At 35.8% G+C, this 17705-nt stretch overlaps 1 protein-coding gene across 3 annotated transcripts in view; it reads left to right on the top strand.

The window, feature by feature from the left end:
- Positions 1-17705, top strand: part of SLC4A7 (solute carrier family 4 member 7) — a 92735-nt gene that overhangs the window by 68378 nt on the left and 6652 nt on the right. For 2 of the 3 annotated variants that reach the window (XM_083856336.1, XM_083856337.1), the window contains exons 12-24: positions 946-1120; positions 3499-3632; positions 4192-4437; positions 6776-6881; positions 8650-8811; positions 9737-9850; positions 10295-10456; positions 10711-10962; positions 13140-13208; positions 13651-13824; positions 14182-14313; positions 15103-15194; positions 16665-16772. In XM_083856336.1, the coding sequence (XP_083712462.1) occupies positions 946-1120; positions 3499-3632; positions 4192-4437; positions 6776-6881; positions 8650-8811; positions 9737-9850; positions 10295-10456; positions 10711-10962; positions 13140-13208; positions 13651-13824; positions 14182-14313; positions 15103-15194; positions 16665-16772 (1926 nt within the window). Of the gene's footprint in view, positions 1-945; positions 1121-3498; positions 3633-4191; positions 4438-6775; positions 6882-8649; positions 8812-9736; positions 9851-10294; positions 10457-10710; positions 10963-13139; positions 13209-13650; positions 13825-14181; positions 14314-15102; positions 15195-15420; positions 15473-16664; positions 16773-17705 lie in introns of all 3 variants that reach the window. The other variant, XM_083856338.1, reaches the window with a different exon arrangement.

Raw genomic sequence — 17705 nt, 5'->3', positions numbered from 1 at the left:
ATCTGAAATGAGAGTAGAGATTAAACCAGCTGAAAAGCTTTGAAGTATATGTACAGTGTTGTTATCTCCAGAATAGTAAACTTCCAAATCAAATGCATCTTTTTCATACATTTGTGAGAAAGACTTTACAACATTTGTGTTGAGTTTTACTATTGTGGCTTTGTTATAATTACTTCTTACTGGTTTTGTAGACAGTATGTGAAGCTGAAAAGTTCATCTCTGCTCATGGAATTATCTCTAGATAAGGCTTTTCTTTTTCCTAGGAGTATTTGAGATTTTTTTTTTTTTTATAATTAAAAGTAAAACATTTTTCTAAATGCAAATTAATATCTAGTATTCTTAAATAATTAAGATTTTTTAAAATTGCTTTTTAAATTCTTGGTAATAACTTTCCCAGTTGAACTTAGTTATATTTGATTTTATACTTACATTTATAGAATGTCTGTGTATTCCAGATAAGAACACTGTTAAAAATGATAGACCTAAATTAATTTAATGACATAATCATATGTATGTAGAGAATTCAAATAAAAAGCTATAACTGTATGTTGAAGTAGTAATATTGAAACGTCTCAATGCAGTGATCTTGGCTGAGGTTTAGCATATTTCTCTGTTCCATTGTTTTGAATATCATAAGGCAGATTTGACTTAAAGCATCATTTAGGTAAAATTGTTTGCAAAGTTATTTTTTCAGTATCTGACCCATATAAAAAAAAATCTTAGCTTTAAAAAATGTGTGTAACCTGCTTGATTATATTTGGAGTACTGCTAAATTGGAATAGATAAGATTTTAATTTACATTTTTAATTGTTATGCTTTAATCTGGATTATGAAATAGCTAATTTGTGCCGGCAATAGGCACTGGCAGTCATGTGTAGCCCATAGTTTTAAACTAGCTAGAATCCTTTAGTGTACAGTTTGACGAGTTTCATCTCACCTATTTAGGCTTTTTGGTGGTTTGATACTTGACATCAAAAGGAAAGCACCTTTTTTCTTGAGTGACTTCAAGGATGCATTAAGCCTGCAGTGCCTGGCCTCGATTCTTTTCCTATACTGTGCCTGTATGTCTCCTGTAATCACTTTTGGAGGGCTCCTGGGAGAAGCTACACAAGGCAGAATAGTGAGTACAAAGAATGGTAGTGGCCAGGCTTTTAGACCTTCAGAGGCAAGTCACTGTGTGCATTCGTCTCATTTACTTATACTTGTATTTGAAGAATTTACCCACAGCACTTGATTAGCCTGCCCCAAAGCAGATCTTCCCCAAAAGGTAATTGCTATGGAAAATGTGGGGAACCTATGTGAACAGGAGAAGATGCACAGGGGAGGTAAAAAATGTTTATCCTGCCTTATTGGATGAATGGCTTCATGAATTGAGAAAAGGTTTGCATTGCCTTCTTTTTGGCTGCTAAAGAGTAATGAATAGCAGTAAAGGTGCACCATCCCACTAGGCCTACTGTAGGCAAAGTCAGAGGCTCAAGGTGGATAGCCAAGAACATGCACTGGCCTTGAGTAGTGCCTGCAGTGTGTGGCCAGCAGTCCATTTATGAAACTGACAGGATATGTTTATGCTTGCACTAATACATATGTTGCTCACAATAAAATAGGGTCTGAGGTTTATCAGCAGAAAATACTCTTCATTGTAAATGACTCAAATGTAAACCATACAAAATTTTGGTAGTGTTATGTTGGGCAGTACCTTCTTCACCAGAAGGTCATTGCACTTAGTTTTTGAAGCAGGGAAAAATTACTTAATATCAGTGGTGTTAGTAACTTAGTGTCAATTGGCTTACGAGTAAACTAGTTTGAAGTGTATTTTCTGTTTTTAAATCTATCACAAAGAAACAAGGCTCTGTCCTTTTGTGGGAGGACAAGATGTATTCAGACATGTCCTTTACAAATGCTAAGATTCCATTGAAACTTATAATGTTACAAAATTCTTCTTGATACTTAATGAATTTTTAAGCTTGTACTGTATTAAAATTTAGTTAATTATTTTATCTCTTTCAGTTATTACTCAGATATTTGTTTACTGATGTAGCACTTCAAGCTGATAGAAAATACAGAAATCAATTATGTCTTTTCTGCTTGCTGGTTTTGCCACTGATTACTAAAATGACAGTGTAAATTTTGAATGTACAACATGTATAATAATGAAAGTGCCCTCCTTTCAAAGCTTGATTCTCAAACACCTTCTTTCTTTTAGCTATCTGGAATTGTTTGCGGGTTTGTTCCTGCCTTCAGATATCTGGTGTGCATCACTGAATAAAACACTTAGTTACTGCACACATATGTTCAAGCACAGTAGCTGACATTGTAAGGTACACAGTTTGTCTTTGAAACCTTCCCTCGCATTCTCAGAGGCCATCACCTCCACAGTGCTCCTGTCCCTGCCACCCTGACTGAGAGCCCCAAGGTTAATGCATTGACTAACCAAAACCACTAATTCAAAGGTAATAGAACAAGAGACTGGAATTATATTTTTTTCCTAATGTTATGAACAAAGGACTCATTTTCATTTTTAGTAGCCCCAGTTCAGCAAATAATTTTGACCATTTTCAGATGCTTTCCTGAATTGGAGCTCAAGTTTGCATAATTCTGTTTTCTTAGGCTTGCATAATTTCAAAATAGCTAATGCTTAAAAGTTCCACCAGGAACGCTGTAATTCCATTGCAGGAATTTGTAATCCATGACTTCTCATAGTGGCAGGTGGTGTAATTAAGTATTTTAAGTATATAAATTTATTTTAAGTATATAAATTTAATATAATTTTAGTATTTAAAATTCTGGCCCCTCTCTTTTGAGGCGCATTGTAACTGGGTATTTTTGCAGAAAATATTATAGGGAAACATTTAAATCAAGAACTGAAGTAGATACCTTAATTCCTTGAAAAGAAATGCATTACCAGGTGGGACATTGGTTTACTGCTCATCTATTTTTGGTGTCATGTATACATAAACCAATATTCCTCAGTAATTTCCTCTGCACCTTTGCCTGTCAGTTTGTTTTTCTTTTTCTTTTGTAACGCTTGGTTGACTGATGCAGGTTTGACATGGCACACTGTAGGTATGTTGCAGTATAAATATCTATTTTCTTTACAGAGACCATTAATTTTCTGTAAACAACATGTTGAGTAATTATTTTCTTTTTTGTTTGGGGTTTTTTGTTTGTTTGTTTTTGGGTTTTTTTTGTTTTGTTTTATAGTTTGTGTAATTGTTGGTATACTTTTCCTCCAGAGCTAGCAGGACTAGTAACTTGTTCTCATGGTTTTGAATGTCTTTGTTTCTCAGGGGTGAAGTTTTCAAAATCTTGTCCATGGTATTGTTACTGTAAAACTGTGTTAAGTTATTCTTGTCTCAAACATGGATATTAGTTGCAATGTGTTTACATCTTCTCTTATTTCTAAGTTAATGCATCTTAAAGTGTTTTAATGAAGATATGATGCTAAATGCTAATCTGAAAGGCAGCAAAGTTACAGCAGTTTTTTTTTTCCCCAAACAGAGTGCAATAGAGTCTCTCTTTGGAGCCTCATTAACTGGGATTGCCTATTCTCTCTTTGCTGGGCAACCTCTTACTATCTTGGGAAGCACAGGACCAGTTCTAGTATTTGAAAAAATATTATTTAAATTTTGCAGGTAAGTCATGTTTATACTGGCATGATGCACTTTTTAACATTCTAGCCTGTTAAAATAGCTGCAATTCAAAACAGATGTGCAGTAAATGTGTATGTCCATGAAGGTAAATACAGTGGCAAGAGACTGAGAAATTGATATGATTTAGTAAAGCTTTGAGGCACTGGCAAACTTGAATGAGAAAATCAGTGATAAGAAGTGGCAAGGACTTAAATTGAAGTTATATTCTGACTGTGTGAAGTTGTTGGCTTTGCTTCCGCAGGAGTAAGCAGAGATCGATCTGCCCTCTAGGAGAAACCATCTGGGTAGTTCTGGAGAGATCCATCCCCATGATGCTTCCCAAGCTAGGTAGTTGCACTGTCAATCCTAGAAACACCTTGCAGTGTTGCTTTGCTTTGGTGGGAGATGAGACAAAAAAAAATTCTGCTTCTTTCAGAGCTAATACCAAGCATGAGAAAAGTGCTGAATACCTATAAAGCTTGGCGTCAGTATCTTTTCAAATAGAATGTAGTACAGGTGGGTTTTGGCTCAGGTAATGCTTTTTGTTTCTTTCTTTACACAGGGATTATGGTCTTTCCTACCTCTCCCTGCGAAGTAGCATTGGTCTGTGGACTGCATTTCTATGCATTGTGCTTGTAGCCACAGATGCCAGCAGCCTCGTGTGCTACATCACTCGATTTACTGAGGAAGCTTTTGCAGCTCTCATATGCATCATATTTATTTATGAGGCATTGGAAAAGCTTGTTCATTTGGGAGAAGTGTATGCCTTCAATATGCACAATGATTTGAATAAACTCACTTCATATTCGTAAGTACCAAGTTTCTATCTGTTAGTGAAATAAATAGGGAAATATAGAGAAGACATACTGTTTACTAAATGACAGTGGGTGCCCCTTCCAGGAAGGGTAGAGGGAATGCTAGGAGTGGTATGGGGATGAGAAACTGCAAAAAAAACTCTATTCAAGATGCTGTGGGATTGAATTTTCTGTGTTAGCTATGGGTGGTTTGAAGGGATAAGGGGCTGTGACAAAGCCTGCTTTAATGCAGCTTTACTGAAGGTCAGAACGGGACTTCTGCCTTGCTACTTCTAGGAAGTATAGTTTCATGAAATAGGATGGGTTGGGTTACCAGATGGGTATCCTGCCCACTGTTGCTCAGAGAAAACTGTTCATTTTTCATAGTTCAAATGAACTCTTTTAAATACTAGTGCTCCTCTCCTGTTGGAGATGTGCATCTTCCAGCTTCAGTTGTACCTGTGTGGTCACAGGGTGAGGGACCCCAACGGGGTCATGTCTGTGCACTCAGGTGAGGGTCCCTGCTTTTATTGCACTGGGCAGTCATTCCCTAGTTGGAGAGCAGAATACTCACTGTCCTGCTGGACAGCTGCTCTGCCTGGCCAGGACAGAGATCATCTTGCGCACAGGGTAACTTCTAACAGTGTCAAACCAGGTTTGGACTACTGTGTTTCCCCTCCAAGATCTCTGCTCACTTTTACAATCATTCAGTGCTTCTTCAGTACTTTCTTTCAGGGGGAAGGGCAAACACCCTGTCACACCACTTCTCGTATTCCATTCACACTGGACATTTCCGCTCACTTTCCTGTCTTAACAGCTGCTAAGACTGGGCCACATTGCCAGGAGCGGGCTGTGGGAGGACACTCACTTCCTCATTTTCATATTTTTACTGGCTGCTCATCCTTCTGTTTCAGTGCCTCTGGGTCCTCACTGGACTTCTGTATGGGCATGTTAAATCCACTGATCTGGCAGAAACTGTACTGTAGGTCTTCTGGCACTTGCCACCTGACTGTGCTTTGCCACAGGCAGGGCATGAGGGTGGAGATGGGAAGGTGGGATTTTAATTTGGTTTAGCTCTATGCTTCTTGGGACATGCTACAGTTTTCAGCTTGGGCTTGTCCTGCATTTTTAACTCTCACAAAACTGTAGGAGATCCAGCTGTTCACAATTGCTTTCTTCTTTCGTTTTCCTTTTCTCCCCACTCTGTAACCCCCACTGCGGAAAAGGGTGCAGAACAAGCATATTCAGTTAATTGATCCACAAATATTCATACATTTTCTCTGTGGTTTTGGGTTGTTTTTTTTTGTTTGTTTGGGGGTTTTTGTTTGTTTTTTTTGTTTGTTGTTGTTTCATTTCTTCTCTTTCTGGATTTCTGCCTATCTGCTTGCTGGCATACTTTATCTTCATTGCCTTTGTTGAGAAATTTGCCAAGTCTTCCTTCAGGATGCTTGTTTATGTTGCTGCCTTGACCAACAACTAATGATGATTTATCTCATTGTCCTTATTGTTGCAATTTCTTTCTCTTCCGATGAGTCTGTGTTGGCAACTACCTTATAGTAGTTACTGCTTTCCATTCCTTTCCCATTTCCTTTTGCTGTTACTTAAGAATTCAGTGAATAAAAGAAAATTTGTTTACTTAGTGCTTTTTAGATTCCCTAAACATTGTGCTTTGCAAATCGAGGTTCTTTTTGCCCATGCACATTTAATGTTTTTTCCTTCTTTAACTTTACACCACTAGGATGCAGATTTGCCCTTCCATGGTTCATTGGGCTTTTTTCAGTGTCATTAGTGAATCTCATGGAAAAATGAGACTTATTTTTTCCTTATTACCCCTTTCTCCTCTTTTACATAAACGTTTATATGTTAAGCTTACCAGTTGGTGTACTTGAATAGCTTTATTCGAAAACATCCTATTAAATCAATAGTTAGTCTATATATTGTGTTTTGGGGAGTTTGTATCTGATGTGTACTTCTGTCAGCCTGACAGAAAGGATTCTGCAATGCAAGTTTGCAAAATGCTGCACTAGGGAGGGGCATTTTTACTTGTAGAGAAATATTGCTAAAAAGAATGTATACAGTTGCTTTAAAGCTGAGTACATTTATATCTTCAGTTAGCTCACTATGTACTCAAACATGGTGTCTTACTTGAGGGTGACCTGATTCTTCATTTTTTCCGCCCTCTCAATAGTCCCAGGTCATGTAATGTAAGAAAAAGCCTTGTACTCTGCTTCTTCCATAGCAGTTTGGGATAAACTTTGGTTTAAACTCTTCAGGATTTTTGAATTGACTTCAAATTGCTGCATTTTGGGACATACAGCTTAAGAGCATATAAACTTTTCTTCTTCCCTTCAGATGTGTGTGTTCTGAGCCTGAGAAGCCAAGCAATGAAACACTGCGTGTGTGGAGGAGTATGAATAAGTCTAGGGAAGATATAGCATGGAGTAACCTTACAGTTTCTGTGAGTATCTGAAAGCTATGTGTATGTATCTCTGTGTATGTATAAATACCTGCATGGTATCACATTTTATCAACATTTTTTCATCTGATTTCTTTTTTTAATTGAACCTGGACTGTTTTCCTTAAAACTGTATTTTTGAACTCTCTTAATTTCTTTCATAAGGCTTTACACAGTCATTGTAGAGGACTAGATGAGTGCATTCAGGAAGTGAATGCTAATATAAGTGTCTGCTTTAGGTAGCCACCTTAATAATCTTAGGCACCACAGTCATCTTCCTGCAGGTGAACATGATGAGGTAAATAAACAGGAGTTTGCTTCCTTCCAGTTCCTGAAAGAAATATTTTTGATATGATATGATGATGGAATTTGTAGTTAAACATGTTTCATTAGTTTGTTAGACATTGGTGCAAAACTCCTAACAGAATCAAAAGAACTACCTAAATACTGTTTGGAAAAAAAATAATTATTTGAAATTGAAAACAAGACTATTTAGAATAGGCTTGAAAGCATTAACTTCTGAAGTGAATATTTTATACCAATATCTAATTTTGTGTGCAGGTAAAGATGAGGAAAGCTACCATGTGCAAGTGCTCTGAAAGGCTTTTAGAGAGAAACACTTCTGCTGATAAGTAGCTTCTTGGGCAGTGTGCAGTGGAATAAATGCAGCAACTTTGCTTACCCTGGCATCTGATTTCCACCTGCATCTCAAATGATTTGGGTCTGCTGTGGTTTTTGTGAGGTTGTGTGCCTACTTTGGCCATCTGAGGCTGCCTAGAGAAGCACTGCGGATATCTGTGTATCGGCTCCTCTTGTATCTGAGCATAGACATTCACTCTAAAGCTCCTCTTTTGCACAGCAGAAATTCTTTGTAAAACCTCAGTGCTTTATTTGACTTGTAGCAGGACTGTTTTTATGGCTTCTAGTTTACCATAATCACTTAGGATGGCAGTTTCTTTTGAACATAGGTTTTTTATTTCCTTTATATTTATTATTTATTTTATATGCCTTTACCTCTTAAAGCATCTTCAGTCTTACCCAAGAGACAGAACTGATCCAGGATTTGGTGTCATCTTATAATCAAAGTAGATTGTCAATAGGGAGAACTTCTGTCATAAGATAAAATTTCAATAAATTAATTAATTAATTGGGTTGATGCAGTGCTGCCTCCAGCTACTTGACCTATTGGCTTGTTGTTTCCTTGTGCTCCATTTGTCTACTTTAACTTTTTGCTTTGCATTTCAGTAAGTCTTTCGGATAGGTATCATCTGACTTTGTTTTCTTTTTTATTTAAATCCATTATTTACACTTTCCTGCTTAGCTAGAATTTTTTTTTTATGATTTGGGTAATCTTATTTGATAAGACTATATTTTTTCCCTTAATTGAGCAAAACAAAGTTGAAGAGGTGGGAGAAACTGAGGAGATCCTTTTTTATTTTGTTAGCCTAAAGTTGATGTTGGATATTCTGCTTTTCCTGGGCAGTCTTTCAGTGCTTTGAAAAACAGAACAGAAGAAATGTGACCATAAATAAGTTGTTTCTTCTTGGGCATCTCCCAGCATTTTGGCATCCTGAAATAATCAGTGGTGGCTACTGTGGCTTTTCTGGAACAGATAGCACACGTCTGGCTTTTTCAGGGTGAGGTAGTGATAAAGGAAAGAATTTTTGGAGTTATGAACATTCTCAAATGTGTTTTCTATGTAAAAGTTGGAAGCTTGGTTGAATATAGTGGATGAATAAAACAGACATATGAAGAGTTTTTCTCTTTGCAGGAATGTCTAGAACATCATGGTGTGTTTCGCGGATCAGCTTGCGGCCATCATGGACCATATATTCCAGATGTTCTCTTCTGGTCTGTCATACTGTTTTTTGCAACATTTTTCCTCTCCTCTTTCCTTAAGAAATTCAAGACCAAACGCTATTTCCCAACTAAGGTAATTCTAATTAGAGACTAGACTGTTGTTACCTTGTAATATATACCTTGGTATAATTTAATGGAGTTGAATTCTATTTTGAGAGATTTCTTTTAAGACAGGAAAGGAAATTAAAAACCAAAAATCAGATAATAATTACAAAATTTTAAACATTTGAGGAAAGAAATAATCTGCAGAAAATTCGGTGCTTATTCTGTATTTTTATGGAATTACAACAAGACAGTCTAAAGTTTCTAAGACCTAAGCAGTCCATCTCCCCACATTAAATCATTATTGCCAGATATCATTAGTAGAGACAATTTTCCTCACCTAGCCATACAAAACAATTAATTGCTTTCCCCAGACCACTGATATTTTGGGTTTTGAATGGTTTCTCAGGGGGATTACCATTTTTAATAGATCATAATGTGATGATTCTTCTTAGACTGATTTATGTAACTTCTGCTAGGCAAAATGAAGTGGTTAGATCTGCTATAAACCTCAGATCATTCCTGTAATGTCTTCCTGTTTAATAAAGTTATCTTTGGTAATATGAATGTATTGCAAATTATCCGCCTCCTATTGATTAAAACGTGAAATGTATGAATATTACTGACCTAAGGTACCAAGGATAGCTGTGATGGCCAAGCCCCCTAATGGGATTGAGGGGAGAGAAAGATGATGGAGTTGTTTGAAGTAATTTTTCCTCTGGCAGTAGACCACTTTTGAATGAGTGAACAGTTGTACGAAATACTTGTCTTCTGCAACTTCATACTGTGCTGGTAGGCAGCTTAAATTTTGAAGTAACAAGAAAAAATAGATAATGTTCAGTGGTGTAGTATAATATAAATAAACTTCACTTTTTACAGGGGAGAAAATTGTCTTTCTACACATGCAAATTATAATAGTGAAAAAGCAAGACTTAACAAAAGTCTTTTCTTTATAGGTGCGGTCCACCATCAGTGACTTTGCAGTATTTCTGACCATAGTAATCATGGTTGTGATTGACTATCTTGTCGGAATACCTTCTCCTAAGCTGAATGTTCCAGAGAAGTTTGAAGTAAGAAACAAAACCTTTTGAAAAACTTAACTTTTAAAATGCTTGCAGTTTTATGAAACAGTAGAAAAATTGAGTTGTATAGAACCAGAAATTTCTCTTTTTTGATTAGAATGTAGTTGATCAAGTAGTTTCTCTTTTCTGTTTTGGATGTTTCATCTGACAGAAGAAATTATGTTTTGTATTATTACTGTGAAGAGGAAGATTCTTTTATGTAAAAGTACAAAATGAAGGAATTGAATGGATTTGTTTTAATTTTTTCTCTATAAATGTCTTGTTCACCTGTAACAGCTAAATCAGTCTTTTGGTCAAAGCCACTGGAAAACAACCTAAATGCATATTTAAGAGAATGATCTGTTGTTCATTGAAGCTGTTTGTAGTGATTAGGTCTGCATTCTATTTTAGTAATTTAATTCTCATTGTTGATGGGTTGGGTTTTTTTTCCAGCCCACCCGAAAAGACCGAGGATGGTTCATAGATCCTCTTGGAGGCAATCCTTGGTGGACACTCTTGATTGCTGCTCTTCCTGCTTTACTGTGTACCATTCTCATTTTCATGGATCAACAGATAACAGCTGTTATTGTAAACAGGAAAGAGCATAAACTGAAGGTAAAATGAATTTTTACAGACATCTAATGTTATGTAAGTCAGATTTACTTTAAATCAAATTCATTCTGCAAATTTGTGAAATTACCATCAGCTGTTAAATATAAGTATAAATTGACTAATCAAGAACAAATATAATGTTGTGGACACTCGCAAAGGATCTGACTTTTGTAGTTGTAGGTTATTCACCTGCTGAGTTAGAAATATGATACCATATAAATAGAAATATCAAGTTATTTGTTTGCTTAATTTTACAGAAAGGCTGTGGTTATCATCTTGATCTGCTCATGGTTGGTATTATGTTGGGAATATGTTCTCTCATGGGCTTACCGTGGTTTGTTGCTGCAACTGTCCTGTCTATAAGTCATGTTAACAGCCTGAAAGTTGAATCTCAATGCTCAGCACCCGGAGAACAACCAAAGTTTTTGGGAATTCGGGAGCAGCGAGTGACAGGATTGATGATTTTTGTGCTGATGGGGTTGTCAGTGTTCATGACTTCTGTGTTAAAGGTAAAAGACAGTTTTCTCAAAATATTTTCTTTATGCTTTTGATTTTGATGTTGTGATTTTGAATTTCGTAATGGGAAAAAGTTCTGTTAAGTAAGATATGCCTGGACTCATTCTCAAATTGCTTTTTTAGCAACAGCTGTTAGTTGAATAGAAACAATATGGAAGGATGCAAGAAAATTAAATCTGAGAAAGCTAGGAATGTAGTGAGTAGTGGAGAAAGCAACCTTTTCCTGTGTTACCTGATTTTCTTGCCAGCTCTTTTTTAGTTTCTCGCGTTCATGTTACCTAAAAACTGCAGTTCTTATGTGAGGAAGAGAAGGAGAGAGAAAAGGAGTGTGATAAAGCAGCAAAGTTACTTGAGCAGAAGTAATATGGTGTAGCAGAAGGAACAGAAAAATTGCTTTAAAAGGGAGAAATGACATTTTGCACTTCTTGTTCTTCAGCATACAAAACTTCATTTGATTTTTAGAGTGTCAAGATTATTTTATGCATCATCACAGTGTAATGGTGATTTTGCAGGTCATGTTGTAGCATCCGATTACAATTGCTCTCTTAATTTATATCCCTAGTAACCTTTCAGCAACTCTATTGGAAGAAAATTACTCAGTTCAGATTTATTAAAATCTGTTCAACTTTTGCTTTGTTGTTTCAAATCCAGTAGTTAAAAGGAGAAATGAAAGAACTATCTTTTTGTTGCCAGAAATGCAGATATTGCATAACTTCTGGTATTTCTAAAGAACTTTGTAAAAGTCCATTTAAACGAAGAGAGATATCAAGTAATTTTGTAAGAAATGTAGCTTCTCAAATTAGATAATGGGAAAGAATAATCCAGTAAACATACAGCTATAGTTTAATAAGTAGTTATGTGTTATAAATTTTAATTGTTGACCATTTGTATGCCTATTAAAGAATGTAAAAGTCTAAAAAGAATACGGCCGCAGCAGTTACTAAAAAAAAGTATTCAGATTTTACAATCTCTCATTAAAAATTTACCAGGAGCTCAGCTGTGTAATGCAAATAATCAGAATCAAAAGCAGAAATACTGAAATAGATCTATTGTTGCTCAAAAGCAAAAATTGAAAGTGATAGTTGCTGAAGCAAAGTGTTTTAAACCCCGTATTGTAACTTTTTTATTCTTATAAATGAATACTTTTTGTTTTATGGACCCAAGGTAATAGGAATTGAATTATTACTCTTTGCTCTTTAAGAAATGTTTTTCTTTTTCAGTGTGAATGACTGATATTGTTCAAAAGAAGTAAGGAGAACAAAGCCTTACATCTGTCAGTTGCTGTGCTTTTGTTTCATGTGTAGATTTATACTGACTTAATGCAGTAGAAGATACTACATCAAATTACAGAACTTACAGTGAAGACACTAGCCACAGACATACACACAGTAATGAATCCCTAAGGCAGTTTTATTTCACACTGTTTAAATAAAGGTTTTTGTTCAGTCTTGATAGCAGCAGTTTTTATTAAGATTTCTTGTTGTATCTTGGCTGTCCTTCACTTGGAAGCTTAATGAATTCAGGAGCAAAGAAGGCTTCACTGCAGAGGTTTGATGGTTTGAGGTTGCCACTGAGATCAGTGGACAACTTTATCTTAGTAAGCTCTAATTTATATAAAAACATGAAATCACACTGTACAAAATTATATAAACTATTATATATTACACTTTACATTATTATAAGTATTATCTTTAATAAGCTTTAAATTGGTCTTCTTACTGGAACAAAACTTAGCTCTGAACAATTAGCAGGTGTTCATAGCTCAGTTGGTATGGTGAGGTTTTCGTATTGTCTGCTTCAGATATGCAAGTGTTCAAAAGTAAAACTTAATGTGGCAACTTCATGAAGTTGTACAGAATACAGTAGTCTTGATACGGTTCCTATCAAATAGCAACATAAAGCAGTGTACTTACCATGAATACAAATTTTGGTTGCAGCATAGAAAATTGAGTGAATTGAGTCAAGGCAGAACTACTTCTTTATCCTAGTGATAGCCTTGTTAGTTCTAGATTTTTTTGCTGCTCAATGATAAATATGCATAGGCCCTCAGATTTCACTTAAGTAAAATGAAAAGTAAAAGATTACTTGGTCTGTACCTTTCACTGATGTGGACTGCTCTCTTATGTCATGTTGATTCTACTTTTAACTGTGGGTGTTCTTTCCTCCCCAGTTTATTCCAATGCCAGTTTTGTATGGTGTCTTTCTTTACATGGGAGTATCTTCATTAAAAGGCATTCAGGTAAAGTCTGATTTTAATGAGTAGTTTGCTTTTGTATAACACTGAATGAAAAGAAAACTGTAACACCCCACATTATATGGCTACAATAAAGTAGTTCCATATTGTCTCAATCACATGTAGGATAATTTCCTGAGTGTGATGTTCAGGTATTTGTTCTTAAAATATTGTCTTCACTCATCAGTTCTTTTTTTATTTATTCTTTCAGTAGTGTAGCTAAGAAACAAATTTTCTGAAATATCCTGCAATGTTTTACTATTGGTGAAGGCAGGGGACAACCCCCACAAAGCAGCCCCCAGTTCCACCCCCTTGAATGTTCACTGTCTTTAATTAGTATTTTTTGGGGGGGGATTATCTTACATTTCTGTAGTCCCCTAAAAATGTTTCTTTTCTTCTGGAGGGGCAAAAAATAATTACCCGAAGTATGATTTTGTTTTCCGTGCAGTTTTTTGACCGTATAAAGCTGTTTGGAATGCCTGCCAAACATCAACCTGACCTGATTTATCTACGTTATGTGCCACTCTGGAAGGTTCATATCTTTACAGTTGTTCAGCTCACTTGTCTAGTTCTGTTGTGGGTGATTAAAGCCTCTGCAGCTGCTGTTGTTTTCCCTATGATGGTAAGTTTTCTGTTTAACCAGAATAATAGTTTTTGTACAAGACTACATGTATTATTCATGGTCTCTTCAGAAGATGTTTGCTGCCCCTAAGAAAAAAGGGAGTGGGAAAGAAACAAAAATACTCTGTAGTACAAGCTGTTCACTTTTGAAACACAAAGATTTCTCATTTCCTGAAAATAAGCAATTCAGTTGTGAATATCTGTTGAGAGTGGAAATTATTTACCTTTGGGGAAAGATAAAATCTAGTACTATAAGAAAGGGCTTCAATTACAGATTCTGAGTGTACTGAGAGTGTGTGTGCATTTTTGTTCATTTGAATAGTTTAATATTAAGTATTTTGTCTGTGGTTGCCTTTAGGTTTTAGCATTAGTGTTCATTCGCAAGCTCATGGATTTATGTTTTACCAAAAAAGAGCTTAGCTGGCTTGATGATCTTATGCCAGAAAGTAAAAAGAAGACAGAAGATGATAAAAAGATAAAAGAGAAAGAAGTAAGTGTGAAAACAACCAAACTGAGCATGTTGTAAATTTCTAGGAAACATTTAATGCAATTTAAAAGAATTTTATATGACCTGAGCATATGACCTTATGTACCAGATATACATTTTGAAATTCTTCCCTAATGAGATGAAATTCTTTACTAGAGGAACTGTTGCTGGTGGTTAAGGAATTAAGTTACTGTTTCAATTATGCTATTACAAACTGTGGTTCTTATTTGTGATCAAAATTTTCAAGCAAAGTGGAAAAAAGCAGTTATTAGCACAAAAATGGTGGGGGTTTCGTCTTTCATCAGATTAAAAGGAAAGAAAATGGAGAGTAAGAGAGAAAGAAGAGGGAGAGAGAAGTGATGGAGTAGAATTTCTTTATTCTGCTTAAATTAGTCACAAAAGTGTTCATAATATCAGGGACACTTTGCTCGTGTGTGTATCTGGAGCTGTCATTAAGCGCAACTGCTAGTTATCAATAATACAGTCAGATAGCTTCTGTAACTTCTCCATATAAGTCCTGCACTGCTGTACACCACCTAGATGAATTCCTTGCCAAGCTTGTAACACCCTCCTTCCCCAGTCTCCCATGTCCCCTGCCTTAATAAAACACTTGTAAGAGGGAAGTTAATAAGCTCTGTCTGCTGCATTCAACTGTGATACCTACACAGAAGTGCCTCTTACCCCTCTGGAATACCTGTCGTATAACTTGAGATAATAACTGAATTACTTGAGATACTACTGTGGTTTCTGCTATGTGAGTAATTTTACAGACTTCTTACTTGTAATTTACAGGAAGCAGAGAGAATGTTTTCAGACAGTGACAGTGTACATCTTGCATATGGAGAAGCAAATCTGGATTTTCCTGTAAAATCCCTGAAATACAGGTATAAAATAATGTGTCTGTTTGAAAGTTCTTTTATCAGAGGCTGTAATTTGCTTTGTATTAAGTTGGTTGAGTATGAGTTGAAATAATTTTTTTTCCCCAAGCTGGTAATTTACCCATGATTAGCAAGTATGAAGATATCTCATGGTGCTACATCAGTATTTTTGTATTGCATTGTTTTTTAAAACTGCATCTTAATTATAAATTTACACGACCATCTTGAACAGATCTGATGACTCAATTTCGACCAGCTGTACTAAAGGTGAAGAAGCGTCCTTGGTCAGTTTCTATGGAATATTTGTGTGCTACTGTGCATGAAATACTGAGCATTATGCAACTAATAGCATCAGTTGAGCCATATGTTTGCCAGCCACTTGGGTTTTACAGAAGAAATCTAAGTGTGCAGTTATTAGTTTACCTAAGCGAGGGCTAAAGTCATCATTTCTATGGTACAAAAAAATCCATTTTACAGGAAACCATTTTTACTTTAGAGGGTTATTTTCTGAACATAATGTAAGAATAGGTTCTCTTCCAGAAGAGGAAGTAGTGGAATTTCAGTCATTGAAATTCTTTCAGCTTTGATAGGCATTTTGTCTCAACTGGTATCTGCCTTACTGCGGTTGTGTTTAGCTGAGGTAGTTGTCAGGTGTTCTCAACTGTTCCAACACAACCTGAAGATGTGTTTTGTATGTATTCTGGTGCCTTCTATGTCTTGTGGGGATCCCTGAGGAAAAATGGCTTTGAAAGCTTTTTCTGCCATTTGAAAAACTTACAGATGACCTGGGGTAGATTCTGAAGCTTAAATATGGAACAGAACAGAAAACAGACCTACAGCAACACCTAAGTCTGCTGTAACTATAACGTGTAACTCTGTGGAGGACAAAAGTGGAAACAGGCTTTAAAAACTTAACATCTATGAGGGTAAACTTATCTTCTGCAGATAGGAGGGGAGTGGTTTGACAAAAGAACCTTGTAAAATATCTGATAAGACTTTTGAGGAAAAAAACCCTTATCTGTCAAGATAACTGGAATTTCTAGATTTCTGATAATTTCAAATCTCACCTGAATTTTTGAAATTTTATTAACCTTTTCTCTTTTGCCCTTGATTATTTCCTTGAAGCCACTTAAATTAACTGATTCATGAAAGCCTTAGCACAACAGTGTGATTCAATTCATTATTTCTGGGCGTGCACAATAATTTTCTGAAGTTAGATATTGGTTACCTCTCAAATATTCTCAATATCTTACTGTTACCTATGTGAAAAACTGTTTTGAGATGCTATGTAATTATGGTAGTGCTGGCGAGTTAAATTCTCAGTTTTTTGTTGAAGCATACTTTTAAGAGATTAAGTCAACTTGTGGCTGTGTAAATATTGAAAGAAGGCACAACTGATGTAAATGATGAGTGACAGTAAGTATAATAGTGTTGCAAGGAATTGAATACTAACCAGAAAGTATGTTTGTTCTTTAGCACTGATCCCTCAATTGTAAACATATCAGATGAAATGGCCAAAACTGCACAGTGGAAGGCTCTTGCCATGAGTACTGAGAATGCCAAAGTAACCAAAGCTAACCTGAGGTAGCTATAATTAATCATGCCTTTTCTAACTGTTATCTTGTGTTTAGCAGCTGTACTTGTATTTATTGAAACATACCTTAAAAAAATGAGTATATGTGTTTGTAAATCTGAGTTACTGACTTCTTACTTTAGAAGAACTTGAATTTGAGCTTAATTTTTCCTCTTTACTCTGAAGTTTATCAGTTTCTATAAGGAATTATTTTACTACTGTTTTATTAAATGTATTATTTTAAATAGTAATTTTAAAATTACTATTTATTTACTTAATACAAGTGTTTACTACTCTGATGAGCTTAGGGCTTCTTAACACTAGAGTGTACATGAGCATGGGAGTGGTTTGATCCTCAATACTACAAGTTCCACTGAGAATAAAAGGTAAGTCCAGCACTTTCATTGTTGCTTTGTACTGCCCTAAGATCTCTTCTGTTTTTATGGGCGAGTGTGTTGCTTGGATTGCTTTTCCTCAACTCATTTTTAATATCTAAAAATTAAACCTGTCTCAAATACTATCTTCGCTGAATATGAAATATACTTCAATGAAGTACATGGACAGATCACGAGTCCCCAGTGCTGTGAACATTCCCTGTAAGCTGACATGCATCTTCTGTGCTGGCATTTCTTCTCTGTGAGCTCCCCGTCAAAGAGCAAAGTCTGAGTGTGATGAATGATTCTGCTCTTCTATCCTAATTTCTTCCCTATCTGGCTGAATATCTCTAGGGAAACAGGCCAAAACATGAATATTTCTGCAGAATATCCCCGACTTCCTGAAAGGCTTGTAATTTATAGGGATTGGGATCTGTGGACTGCTCCACATCCATGCAGCTATTGCGTAGTAGTTTTTATGTAGGAAAGAGGAGAATGGGCATGTTTGCCTCAGAAAACTAAACTTAATCAATCCTGTTGTCCTGTTCTATGCATCTTCTATTGGTTGAT

The sequence above is a fragment of the Zosterops lateralis genome (genome assembly GCF_965231275.1).
Source record: "Zosterops lateralis genome assembly, chromosome: 1".
Lineage (NCBI taxonomy): Eukaryota > Metazoa > Chordata > Aves > Passeriformes > Zosteropidae > Zosterops > Zosterops lateralis.
Note: the sequence above shows the minus strand (reverse complement) of the source record. Positions and strands in the feature narration are given on the sequence as shown.